This window comes from Aquila chrysaetos, chromosome 9 (assembly GCF_900496995.4).
Source record: "Aquila chrysaetos chrysaetos chromosome 9, bAquChr1.4, whole genome shotgun sequence".
Classification (NCBI taxonomy): domain Eukaryota; kingdom Metazoa; phylum Chordata; class Aves; order Accipitriformes; family Accipitridae; genus Aquila; species Aquila chrysaetos.
Window position 1 is genome coordinate 5901905 of NC_044012.1, and position 13771 is coordinate 5915675.

The following is a 13771-nucleotide window of genomic DNA, read 5'->3' on the forward strand; positions in this document are numbered from 1 at the left end:
TGCCCATGTGGAACAGGGCTCAAGCATGTTCTCTGCTCTCCGGGACATGCGTCCCGATGCAGGGATTTACTGACACCCCTTTTGTTCTGACATGGGAAAGGTATACCAGGGCATCACCGCCCACTCTGCTGGGATCACAGCGAACGGAAGGAAAAACTTCTCAGCCCTTCCAGTGACCCATATATGTACTGGAGTAGTACAAGCTACAAGTCCAAGTCTGACCTTAAGTGTATAATGTTTGGAACAAGGGAATTAATTAATATCATTTATATGTTGTACGAATTCATGCAATTCAGCTGAGAATAGAGCCCCTAATTGGTTGAGATTTCATAAATAAGGACTCACAAAGTCCATGATTCAGAGAAAAAGCAATTAGGGATCAAGATATACTTTTAGAATTACTGTCTCAGGATAGAGCCTGAAATTCTCTGTATGCAACAACTGGAGCACTATTTAAATTAATAAAATGAAAGAGACCAGATTTCTCCTAAGGATAGTAAATACCAGTAACTTCAATGTGTGAAAAACTGCTTCACACAACTCCATGCTGGAAATACTGATTCTGCCATTCCTTTCTTTAATTGTAATTTTTGGTTTCAGACATGTAAATTAAAAATTAATTTCCACTGCATTCTTTTTGATAGGAATCCCAAGCATGAAAAAGTTAGATATATCTGAACTCCATATTTCTTTTCTAAGATAATCAATCAGGACAAAAATACATAAAATCCAGTTCAAGTGCAGTGTTTCCAAGATAACCCACACATTAGGATGGCTTGCTTTGGTTTTTATGGCTACATGCTTACCTCCGGGGTCAGTGCATTGTTATCTGACGTCTGACTGGACAGCAGAATATGTGTAAAACCATCTTCTTTCCGGACTACAATGTCCCTGAACCGACAGTTACTTTCATTTTGACGCACGCTGTATCTTAGTCTCTTATCGAAGACATAATCTTTCTCCCCATCTAGTTTCCTTTTCACAGTGCTGTGTAGATTCAAGCTTCCATTGGCCAGAGAAGAACCTTTCAGATGGAAAGAATCAAAGCATAGTTATGTCTATACCTTCAAAGAAATGGAGTGATACTTTCTATTAGCTTAAACATAGCTCAGTATTTATGATAGCCTCTATGTGATAGATTCGATAAATCAAAAATATGCCTGGCTAGTCAAATATGGCCTCAATCCATTCTTATTATTCTATATTCCAACATGCAGTATGTTTTGTTCTCTGATCAGACAACCTCTAGATCCAATGAACTGTAGCATGTAGGACTGGTACTGTTAATGGGATGCAGTTCTGCTTTGAAGATGAAAGCAATTGTATCATAGTCTTTCATATGAATTTGGGGTGATCCCTGAATTCATAGGAGGATTCTAATTCAGCTTTGGAGAAACCTGACATTACAAGTTTAGTCCAAATCCCATCTTTCAAAGTTACATTTTCTTCCTTCTATGGTGACCAAAAGGTCATTATCAGTTTCAAATAACAATCCCAATACACACTTGTTGCACCTCTCTGTGTGACAGTAAGTTAAGGGAGTTCCTACTAAGCCGACACAACTGGCATTCTCTTCTCTCTCTTGTGGTTAGCATTAGAAACAGCAGTTAGCCATCCTCTTTGCTCTGATCCCAAGCTTCTGCTCATTACATTTTGCAGTAACAATAATTACTGACTTTTTACTAAGAGGTATGATATTAATACTGGACTTTGTACATAATAAATACTAATGCTGATGCCATTTTGGAGGGTATCCAGCAGTAGGGAAAAAAGGGAACAATGACAAGAAAGATATAGTTCCTCCTTAAAAACAAATGAGAGTAATAGTATGTCAATTTTAAAAGACAGTTTATTCTCACTTACTCTGTGTATGAACTGTAAACTATTACTTTGCTTATGTTTACAGTTCCTCTGTAATAGGCGATATATTATGATTGGTAACAATGCTGAGCTGGAATGTTAAAAATATCTTTGCAAGATTTTAATGCAATACTCCTTTTCTAATTACAGATGTTTCACACTATTACCATTAAAAGTAAAGCAGAGACAGGTTGTTGAGGAACAGAGATTAAAGTCACTCTGTTCATTGAAATAGTTTCCAAATCTGTTTTTTGTTTAAATAGACATGAGCCCACAATATGCCGTATTTAAGAAAGGCCAAGAAAAAGCTGAATGAAAACACCTTTGGTTGTTCCGTTCGTTACTGGTGCCAAAGCTGACCTGTTCCAGCCTCTGGTATCAAATAGCCAGGAATTTTTAAAGGGCAGATGACATGAATATTGGAACATAATTTTATACTTTAAATGACCACTATCCAATTAAAAATGCTCTGTTGGAATGGAATTGAATGGTGAATTCATAACATATTACTCTCTAAATCAAAATCACTTACCCTCATTTTGGATTAGCTACGTTTCAACTTGATGTTTATATAGGTAACTGAACTGTCTGATACCTCTCAGTTGGCAATGGCCTGTGGAATTGTTCACAGTGGGTGAAATGCCTGTATATACAGTGGAGTTATGATATGTGATGTTAAAATATATAGAGTGCTTAATAGTATTTACTGGTGCATCATTTGGCCTCATCATGTAACGTGTGCATGTGTGTACACATATATCTACATACAAAAATGCATGTTTGTTAAAAAGTCTGCTATTTTAGTCAATCATAAAACTCTTTTTCATTGTTAAATTAAGAGATACCATCTAAAACATCGCTTATATTATATTGAATAGAGGATTTAACTGGTGCAATGCAAATATTGACAAATTATGTTAGATCATTGATTTGAAAAAAAATCATTTGAAGCCAGCAGAATTTGAAATTTGTTTTCTTGTCAAGAATTATCTCAAGTGTAGAAATCACCATGTGCTTGAATTTTAAAAATTATGAATAATTTTTTATGGCATGTTTCTTCTTTTTCATGAGGTTTTGCTACTGCATATATTTTGACATGTATTCTTACAAACAAAAATCAGCTTGTGAAATTACTAATGGAAAACTATATCATTGGGAATAATATGCTGAAACAAATTAATTACTTGACTGAGGCAGACTTTTAAATATTGCATTTTTATCTATTCAATACTTACTATGTTGCTTGACCCAGTAATAAGCTACTAAGATGTGAAGAGTTAAATCTCCCCCAAAAGTGTAAAGAACTTATAAAATCAGAGGCACAAATGAACATTGAATGGAAGATGTGTCAGATTAACAGTACTGATTATCTACCTAGTGTTGAAGATTATGCCACATCTATTTTAAATACAGGTGGTATGAGAATAGTAGAAGATTAATTCACACAGATAATCCAGCTCAACAAAAAGCCTCAGTAATAATTTTATGCTAATTTTTGTTGTATTCTTCCTTGAGTAATGCATTCAGTTCGTAAATTAAATATATGATGTAAGAAACTACAGATCTTATCACAGTATTTTAACTATCTGCACGCCAGCTGACAGAAATCTAACCAGAGGAGAGAAAGATCTAAATTAAATATGAAAGAAACATACATGGAAAAGTGTCATTTCCAAGATGGATGATTAACAGAACAACATATATTAAGTAAATTGTTGTTTCAGTGTATACAGTGCAACCGTTTAATCTTGTTTAACCTGATAAACTGGAGAAAATGATCAGCAAAATCTAAAGACAACACTCAGGTGAAACCAGGCCAATTTAGCATGTCTGTTGCGTGGATGTGATGGAGCTACTGAAGGTTTGCTCTGGAGCCACTAAAGCATCCAGATTGTCTCTGCATGAGGGTTAATAGTTAGCACCTGCTTAACGCACACAAGGGTAACAGTACCTTAATATGTCAAGATGAAAAATGACTGTGACATAGGAAAAAAGAGACATTCTCAAAGCAATCTATACTGCATGTGAAACAAACTAAGGATGTCACAAATTAACTAAGGAAGCTTTAGGTACCTGTAAGTATGGTTTACTGGCTTAGTAGTGAGTATTTGATGCTCAGTCTAAGTACAAAAAGAAAAGAGAACAGAAGAAAATATTCCTTCCTTTAGTGGGAGTTTAATCTAATTATTACATTGTTTTTAATCAGCAGTAGAACTTGTGGAATACCTAAAACCACACTGGTATCTAGAAGAAGTTTCAATATTTTTTAAGGGAATTTAAGATATTCCCAGACCACTGGTGCATCTAGTAATCCTTCTCCAAGAATGGCAGTAAAGAATGCTATTTAAGGAGAAAATGCAAGCTTGGCCACTTTCTGCAGTCCTTTGCCCTAGTATCATCCCTAAGTGTTGTATAGGAATATGGGAGGATTCATCCTTCCTGTTTCCTTCAGTATTTGCTCGTGGACCTTTTCATGGATTTCTCTAATCCACTTTTGAGCCTGTTGATGCTGTCTGTCTCCACAGCTTCCTGTGGTATAACTTTGAGAAGTTGTGTAGCCACTACACAGAGAAGAATTTTCTTTCATCTGTGCTTTTATCTGATGTTCTACCAGTTTCAGTGAGTGGTCCCTAGTTCTGCTATTGAGATTTAGTGAACAACAGTTCTGCATTCCTCAGTCTTCCCAATAGCCTTTCTCTGTCTCCTTTCTGCCTTTCTTGTGGGTAATGGTTAATACTGTACATACTTAAAAGCAGTGTTCTGTTGATAATTTACTAATAATTTCAGACTTCTCCAGCTAAGGGAGCATCTGTAAGATATCTAAAAGCAATGGGTTTTTATCCAAACTGAGAAAGCAAGCATATTTGGTTGTCTTTTACTGCCAGTATTGCTCCAGAATAAATAAAACAGAACAAGCTAAAAAAACAAGAGGAAGCAGTGACTAAGTTCATAGAGAGTATTTAAATTAAGGGCACCATGAGACTACAAAGATTTTCTTAATGGAGAAAAACAGTGGTTAGTGATACATGACAAGCAAAAATTCTTCAGCAGATGGTACAGAAATAGAGTGATGTAGAAAAAGCAAAGAGAAAATTAAAAGAGGATGTTTTTTGATACTGTCAAGAAACTTGACAAAACAATCACTCTCAATTACAACATCTGGAGAGAAACAGAAATGTGATAACAGAAGACAACAAATATCATCAGAAAGAACGGTATTATTAGCTCCTGGGAGCATCAGTGGATGTTCTCCTGCAGAGTTTTTCAACATTTTCCCATTTGCAGATCCTTAAATAACTGTGAACAAAGATGACTCTACTCTCCTTGTGACAGGATGTGTAGAAGGTAGAAGAGAGGTTTTGGTAAGAAAGATCTGTCCCAACTTCAGCAAGGTTCCAGGCCTCCACTGGGCTGCATATATGATTTTGTTCATACATCTGTAGGTATACAGTCATCTTTCTGGGGTAAATAACTTACTGGTGAGAGTTTTATCTATAGGTTGAGCAGAAAACACTTGTACCCAAGTGGATGTATAGACAAAACAAAACAGACTGGTGGAAGTCCAGTCAAGGAGTCATCAAAAACTAGTGTTCAAATAGCTATTATTTGTTTCAACAGAACTGGCATACCACAAACAAAATAGATATTTCTTGATTAGTTGTAGTTTGTAAATTACTAATTATATTGCTTGGGTCAATACACTAGTAGTTAAACGCTATTATAATATGAAAGAATATTGGTTCAAGTTGATGGGTTTTGGAGGCCTTCAACCATAGGCCAACACTGGTAGCAGAGCTGGGCCTACAGCTGGGTTTTCAAATTGGGGGGAATTTTTGAGTTTTCCCAGTCTAGGCTTCCTCTCAAGACCAACTTAAAATTTCTATATACCTTTTCTGTGCACTTACACTTAGCTGTGAAATGAGTCTGACGTTCATTTGGGCTCCATATAGGCAATCTCAAAGCTGACACAAATGTCTACTTCATCAGATTCTGCATGGGGCTGCCTGGGAGCCACAGCTTCTGGGAGCCAAACCCAGGTCCTCCAGGCTCCCTCTTTGTTCTACATATAGTGTCTGGGAGCCCTGTGAGCACTGATGGGGCATGCTGGGCTTTCGACTTGCAGACTCTGTGGCAGACTGCCTGAAACCTCTGGCATAGCTGGCTGCCTCAAAGCTGAACGTGGGAGTCCTGCCAAGCAGACTGCCACATTGCTCCTGGTCTCAAGGGACAAAGCATTGGGACCTTGGCTCAGATTTGGAGAAAGTTTTGAAACCCAAGATGTTTGGAACAAAACTTCTGTTATTCAACAAATTGGCATTTTTCTCTGAAACTTTCTTCATTTGTAATTTGTAAAATTTCAGACCAATTTCAGTGTGACATCTATCCTGATTAAAATGAGTTTGTGATACTAACAGGACACATAGCAGAATCAAACTGGCATCTTCTGTGCTACTTCCCTGTGAGTGTGAATACCGTGGGGAATTCAGTAAATTGTTGGACTTGTTGAAGAGCAGTGCAAGTTTCTTCGATTTGACATTTCAAATGATGCAAAATCCTGTATCAGGAAATCTGACTTCTCTCAAGCTTGTAGGGCAATATTAGGAAAAAAGCTAGTATTTTTACTTTGACCCTTCTCCACCAGATTCTGTCTGCTCTTACTTTGGTAGTCTCATCTCCTCTTTGTCATTTTCTCCACTATGCATGTGCTTGGTATCACAAAGCAAGACTGGAGGGATTTCTGACCTTGGGAGTGCTGCTGAGTATGGGTTTCTCATATGAGAACCAGGTAGAGATTCAAAGATCTCTTCCTTTTGCCTACAGGGAGGTCAGAATGCAAGGGAGAAAGGAGAGCAAACTACAGAACGGAAGTGATGGATCTGGAGAATGCAAAAACCATCATAAAGAAATGTTTTAAAGGAGCTGCATACATCAGCTGTGAGGCCAGGAGCCCTCTGTACATGGCAGAACACCTGGCTGCTTAGGGAAAGCAGCTTTCTACTGAAATAGAGCTCTCTTACAGGGATTATTCAAACAGGGGCTGGTAGATGCCATTCATTAGCTCTTGGGGGGACAAATGAAAGGCTCATTTGACCTTACAGTTCTTTGTGGCCCTTTAGTTCTTCACTAAAAAAAAATAATTCTAAAATATGGGAATGAATGAATTTTAAAGATGCATTTCAAAGATGCCTTTTGTATCAGAACTTCCCCAATGAATAACATAAAACAAATGATGAAAAAAACTTCATCAATCAGTAATATTAGATATGCAATATTTTTAAAGAAGCAGGTAACTTTTTAAGCAGTCTTATATGAGCTGAAACTCATCAAAATACAAAAGCCTGCACTCTCAATTTTAAGTGTTGTTGACATCATCTGGGCGATTTACGCATTTAAAACTGACCATACATTTTGCTGGTTTGGGAGTCTTTAACAAGATATTTGATGCCTGGATTGAAAGATCCCAGTAGTTATAGGATGTAACCAGTAAGACTAGGCAAGGTCAGTTCTACTTCCCAAATCAAGTAGCATTTGCTAGATTGCCAGTAGGTTGGAAAATGGAAAGTGGGATGATATAATTTATGTTGACTTTTGAAAAATTTTTGGCAGGGCAATTCACAAGAAGCTGTTAAGGAAATGAGTGCTATTACGGGCTATAGAAAGTGGCTAACAAAAATAAATAATTGGGACAAATGGTTACTTTTCATCATGTCAAATGATTAGTAGTTGGCTGCCCTAAGGACCTGCAGAAGGATTAGTTTATTTAATGTATGTACTAATGAACTGGGAAGAGAAGTATGAGAGGAAAATTTGAAGAGAGTACAAAATAAGTAGAGTAAAAACCACGAAAGATTCTGAAGAGCTTCACTGAGTCATAATAAAAAGGTGAATTGGCAACAGTAAAGCAGATTAAATGCATAATGAAAAAAATCATACCTATAGCTGTGTTCTAAATTAACTGTAACCAGCAAGGAAAAAAAACCTAAGAGCAACTGTGTATCACTGAATGAAAACCTTTATGCTGTGTGTAACAGCAGAAAAAATAATTCTCAAAAGGTTGTATTGCCACTGTATCAGTAAGCAGTAGGAAATAATTTGGAAGAGCTCCTGCTGTTTTTAAAAGATATTAAAAAAACCCCCCACACCAAAGGCACAAGAGGATACTGAAAACTACCAGGAATCTGGAAAGACTTCCACGTGGTAGGAAGGCTAAAAAGGCTGGGGCTGCCTGCTGATTGATGGGATGTCTTCTGCTTTATCCCCTCATATAAGGACAAGAGCTTATTCAATGAAAGTAAAGGTCAAAAAACCCCAAACAAAACCCCAAACCCAAACCCCTGATGAAATAAAATGTGCATCTCATTGTTAATTCCTGGAAATTACTGCCACAAAGCCCCATTGAGGCTTTAAATTTGGTAGGATTAAAAAAAAAAAAAATTGGACACATATAGATAATGAGAAGCTACTTAGTTGCATTAAGCTGAATAGCTGAATATAGAGAACATAAAGCTTTATTCTTTTGAGAACTAAGCCAGTCAGTAACTATGAGGATTAGAAAGAAATTTCTCCTATTTCTTCTCATTCACTTCAAGGCTGTTTGTACCTTCCTGTAGAGTATGTCTTGTGACTTCTGATGTATCCAGTCACTGTCAGAGACAAGGACCTGGCAGTTCTGAGTACTGAATATGATGAGCATTAATACTGAGGAACTTGAATGTTATTCAGCCATACTTACCACGATACTTTAGCAAGAGTGGTATTAATTCCGTTTCTAAAAGAATCCTGATCTTTCTAGACCATTGGGTCTGAGCACACATAACTGAGAAGTGATTTGTTACTTGGTGATACACAAAACCAAAGTTGCAGTATTATACATACCTCAGTTGTCATTCCTACTTTGTGCCTTGTCATCATTTCCCCACAAGGACTTTATACTGCAAAGGCATGTAGCAAAGCCCACACTGCTTCATGTCACTCCGTGGGAAACGGAAGGAGAGAAGCCAACTGATAAAAAAATGGTATAATTTATGGGGAAAGAGCGTGAAACTTGTTTATGTGCTTCTCACCATATCACTTGTGTAGCATGACAATGATTTTTCCACAAGTGGACTCTCTAGTTGCAGTTGCTGCAATTAACACCCCCCCACCCACAAAGACTGTAGTTGTTTAAATCACATACCAATTCCATTCACAACGGGTGAATCATTACCAACTTCCAACACGCTGGGCAAATTTTGTTCTCCTTCATGATCATTTAAATCCATGTTTTGCTGTTGTGAGCCATTCCCAAAATGTCTAGAATCTTTTTCATGACTGCCATCTCCATTCTGCAGACCATTATGTGGCTTTTTCAGTGGCATGATCTGTAAACCGCTGGGAGTAGTTCGGTAAGTCACAGTTTTAGCAGCCCTGTCATTAGTAGATGCTGGCTTTGCTGCGTATCCTCTTTTCTGTTTTTGAAGAGATGGATTAATTCTCTTCCTTTTGTGTGCTGACCCTTTAGACTTCCCAGATTCAGAAGGTCTATGTGATATTTTCTCAACAGATGACCCTCGGCTTTCCCGTAAAAATTTTGGAGCACTGGCCTGTTTCCCATGTCTTGATCGCTTTTCTCTAGTAACATGTAGTCCATTGAACTCATCAATAAATTCCTCACAATGTAATAGGTGATGTTCAGGTTCCCAGGTGTCTTCATTGCTTCCGTAGCCTTTCCACCTGATGAGATATTCCCATTTGCCCTTCTTGTTCTTCCTTTTGTCTACAATCCTCTCTACCTAAAAGAAAAAACAAAAATATCATATTAGAAAGAAAAATAGTTTGGTCATGAAAACGATATTCTTTGTTTACAGCTAGGAAGGCCTCCCTGACACTGTAAAGGCGCCTTAGTATTCATGAGATTCTCCTAAAATATAGTGCCTAAAATATGAACTGACTCTGACATGGAAAGCCTACCCAGGCTAGCCAAAATATAGCAACCTATTTTACAGGTTTAAATTTACCTTTCTTTCGTAAGATGCAGTCCAACACTATATTCCCATTGGATCCTATAACGACCATGCTGACTGCTGATGAGAACCTACTTGGTGTGTGTATAAACTGCTTGACATAACATTTAGGAATTAGTGTTCAACAAAGAATTCCCATGAGCAGACCTGGCAATACAGGAGAAGAATGCAGTAGCCCCAGCGGTATTTTGACAGCAAGGCCATTTCCCCTTCTGAAAACATTAAGAAGAGACATAACACCTGATCAAATCTGATCTGGGAACCTGCAATAGCCACAATGTGAAGAAACAAGAGAGAACCTGAAGATCATTAACGAAAGCATGACTTCTTTGAAAATCTGGTTGTAAAATGAGACTATTACTGTTACATTCCTCACCTATCTCTTGTTTGAAAGAGCTAAATAAAGTATCTTTTGCTGTATTGTCAGTTACTGATCACTTTCCTGAATCCACACATGCATTATGTCCCTATAAACATCCCCATACTTCTTCTGTCTTGAAACTATCTTGAACAGAGAACTGAGTGTAACAAATTACAATATTTTACACCAAAGATCGTATTTGCAGTAGTGTATATCCACTTTGCTACTTCCAACTTACAACAATTTGTATTTTTAATGAATGCAATATTTGAGTAAATACACAAAATTTGTGAGTGCACCAATTAAAAAAAAAAAAAGCAAATGAAAGGCATAAAGGCAGGATTCTTACTTAGAAGTAATGAATTTCATGAACGTATGCTAGGGAATGTCAGCTTAAGGAACATTTCTGCACCAAGGGATAAAGGACTATATTGGGACTGCAAGCTGCATGTGAATTAACAGTATCATGCTGTTGTGGAAAATGGACTGTACAACTGAAGAAATCTTTGTGCTATCTCAGCACTGGCAAGATCTCAACTAGAGGGAGAGCGCATATGAAAACCCAAGCACAATCAGTGGACAGCAAGTCATGGGTTTAAACTGCATCAAGTGAAATTTAGATCAAGTCATTAGGAAAAATGTTGTAATGGTAGTAAGAATTAAGCATTAGAATAGGTAATGTGGGGAAGGTATGGAGGGTTTTTAGATCAGTTTTTGTTAGACAAACATCTGCCATAGAAAAGTCATTGCTGGAAAATTGGGTTATGATGAGAAAACCTTTTGAAGTTTCTCCCAAGTTTGATTTTCCAATTCTTTAATTTTTAAATTTTTTTAAAATGTGGCTTATGAGGGATAAAGATGCCACTAATGAAAAAAAAAATCATTATCATTAACGAAAAGCACTATTGTTAATTTAGAAAAATAAATAAGTGGATAGCTAATGTAATAGCTTTCATTGCTCTTCAAAGAAAAATCATCTCATGTGAAGAACAACAGTGGAATCTGCATGGAGATTTTAACCTTGAAGAAGGGCAATCACAGCAGTGTAAGTAATTGTTCTTTTTAGGTCCCCTGTTAGAGCAAACCAATGGATTAATTCTGTCTGTTCACTGGCTGGAACTGTACATTCATAGAAAACTTGGTGGGTTCCCCAAAGGAGTCTAAATGTAATTAGCAACTAAACATTATATTTCGATCGCAATTCATTTACATGGGAACTGTGCTAAGATATCTGTGTCTGAGTCATAGTGGACAGCTTTCCTCCATCTCCAGGGCACTCAACTGCAGCACCCCAAACAGCTCGTTCCTGTGCTCCGTCTTATCAAATACCTGCATAGAACCACTGCAGAAGTAAAGCAAGGCATCCTCTTTACTCTGAATTTAGCACAGTCCCCTTCAGGATTGCTCAGTGGGGCAAAACAATTAACTGAAGCTCAGTCTAAGCAAGTTTGAGATAATTTAACTGAAAAGAGGGAAAAGTCCTTACACAAAAAATGAAGTGGCATTTTTTTTTCGTCCTCATTTGGGATGTGTGGCTTTCAATTGTCAAACTAATAGACTTATTATGATCTTGTTGCCTTTATAGAGAGCTGCTGTCCAAATTATCCCTGGCTTTAAAATACTTATCCTCCTATTTGGGACTAGCCAGAAAGACTGTACATTGAACTGTGGAGCTCTGTAGTGGCCTGTGGGTTGTCTGTGGATTTGTTACTTTAATTACTGCAGCTCACTATACCAAGGAGCGAAACATATATATATATATATATATATATATATATATATATATATATGTCCTGGGGAAAAAATTAAATTGCAGCTAAACTCAGTAGACCACAGCTATCATTACTGCAGAGAATTTGGTTTATGCTATTCTGTCTGTACTAGCTAAACAATACATGCATTCCTCTCCCTTTTTAATTCAGGAGTTTGGACTTGGAACACAAACTCTGTGTCAGGTTGATGCTACCTCAGAGTCACTTGTCTTTCTTTCGAGGGATTACACCGGTTGCATTCCCCCACTTGCTTACTGAAGGAGGAACCTCAGAAAGGATGGACAAATACCTTGCCATTTTCAGAATCACAAACAAAAACCATCTCTTCAACCTCACCTTTTTTCACTCATGCACATATCTTTAAATTTAACTATACCGATTTCTCATTTTCACATTGTTGCTCTACTACAAGGAGGAAAAGTGAAGGGAGGAGGTTTTCTGGAGAGCATTTTTTAATATGGAAAACACTCAAGTATTTTGGTGATGAGGCATTACGCATTTCAATTAAGAGGATAAAAGGAGAAAACATGAGTGGTCTTTGTTCCTGGGAAACAAAATACTGGCAATGGAGAATGTGATTAACCAGTTCAACATATCATGAAGGGACAATAAAAGTATTTATGAAATTGGGTCAAATTTAATAAATGGTTTCAGAAAAAACATTCAGAAAGCAAATATATTTGGGAAAGACTAAGCATTTCATTACAGCATTTTCAGAACAAAATTATCAATGTTTCACTTCAAATTTAACTAACAAAAATAAAATAAAGAGGGACTAAATAAACTGAAGACAAAATATTTTGTTTCTGGTCAACCCTCTTTTGAGTTTGTTTTGCTAAGGAGAAAATGAAAAAAATGAGGGTTGATCCAAAAGTAGTTGTTTTCCTCGAGTTTTTTGGTTCAGCCATCATACTCACTGGCTTGAGTAATGCATAAGAAGTCTGAGTAGATATTTGCCTCATCCTCATTACCGCCTTATTGTTCATTACTGAAAGCATTTGAGGGTAGCATCGAACATACTTGACCTCTCAACATGGTCCCTTTTCTTTCTCAGGACTTCAAGTTCTTCACTGATACTTATCCCCTTTAGAGTGCCAGTGTGTTCCTTCACTGCATACAGTGAAGTGCTTTAGTGTAGGCATAAATATCAGGTTTTTACCCACACCTGGTACTGTCTGTCCCATTTTCCTTCTATTCACAGTCCACAGTAATAACAAACATCACTACTTTGTTTTTTTAATGATGTATATTTGTTTTAACAGGTAGTATATAAAGTAATAATCTTTCTGCATTTACTTAAGGTTCCACAAATTCATATGAGTTTTCTTAATGAGAAATAATTCTGTGACAGCTAGTGATTAATAGAAATAATACTTCCATTCCTTCCCTAGAATAAGCAATACACAGTTCTGAGAGTATGCAGAAAATTTCTATGGCTTCAACGTCTGATTTTCCATTTTCCCCCTCAGTTCTGTCTTTAATGAGAACTGAATAACATCTTCCCAAAAGTGACCTCGGTAGTTACAGTTTGCCAAATCCTTGAATTCACTGTATTTGTTTTGGAAAACGAAGTAGTTAAATTTAATAAAAGTGAAATGAGTGCAAACAAAGTTTGCAGTATCAGAGTTAAGAGTGCTAGAATTGACATATAACATTACTTGCCTAGATTCTCTCTCTCCCTGCCCCTCCTGGCTAATTCTGGATGAACTGAGGTGCTGATATGTTACCATATAAAGATGGTTAAAGAGAACAAATAGAATGAGACCATGGCACCT

General features: G+C 37.0%; 1 protein-coding gene across 4 annotated transcripts in view; it reads right to left on the bottom strand.

Moving 5' to 3' along the window:
* Positions 1-13771, bottom strand: part of CDYL2 (chromodomain Y like 2) — a 61354-nt gene that overhangs the window by 18699 nt on the left and 28884 nt on the right. For all 4 annotated transcript variants that reach the window (XM_030025564.2, XM_041126386.1, XM_041126387.1 and 1 more), the window contains exons 2-3: positions 9038-9632; positions 807-1024 (exon numbers count right to left, since the gene is read on the bottom strand). In XM_030025564.2, the coding sequence (XP_029881424.1) occupies positions 807-1024; positions 9038-9632 (813 nt within the window). The remainder of the gene's footprint in view (positions 1-806; positions 1025-9037; positions 9633-13771) is intronic.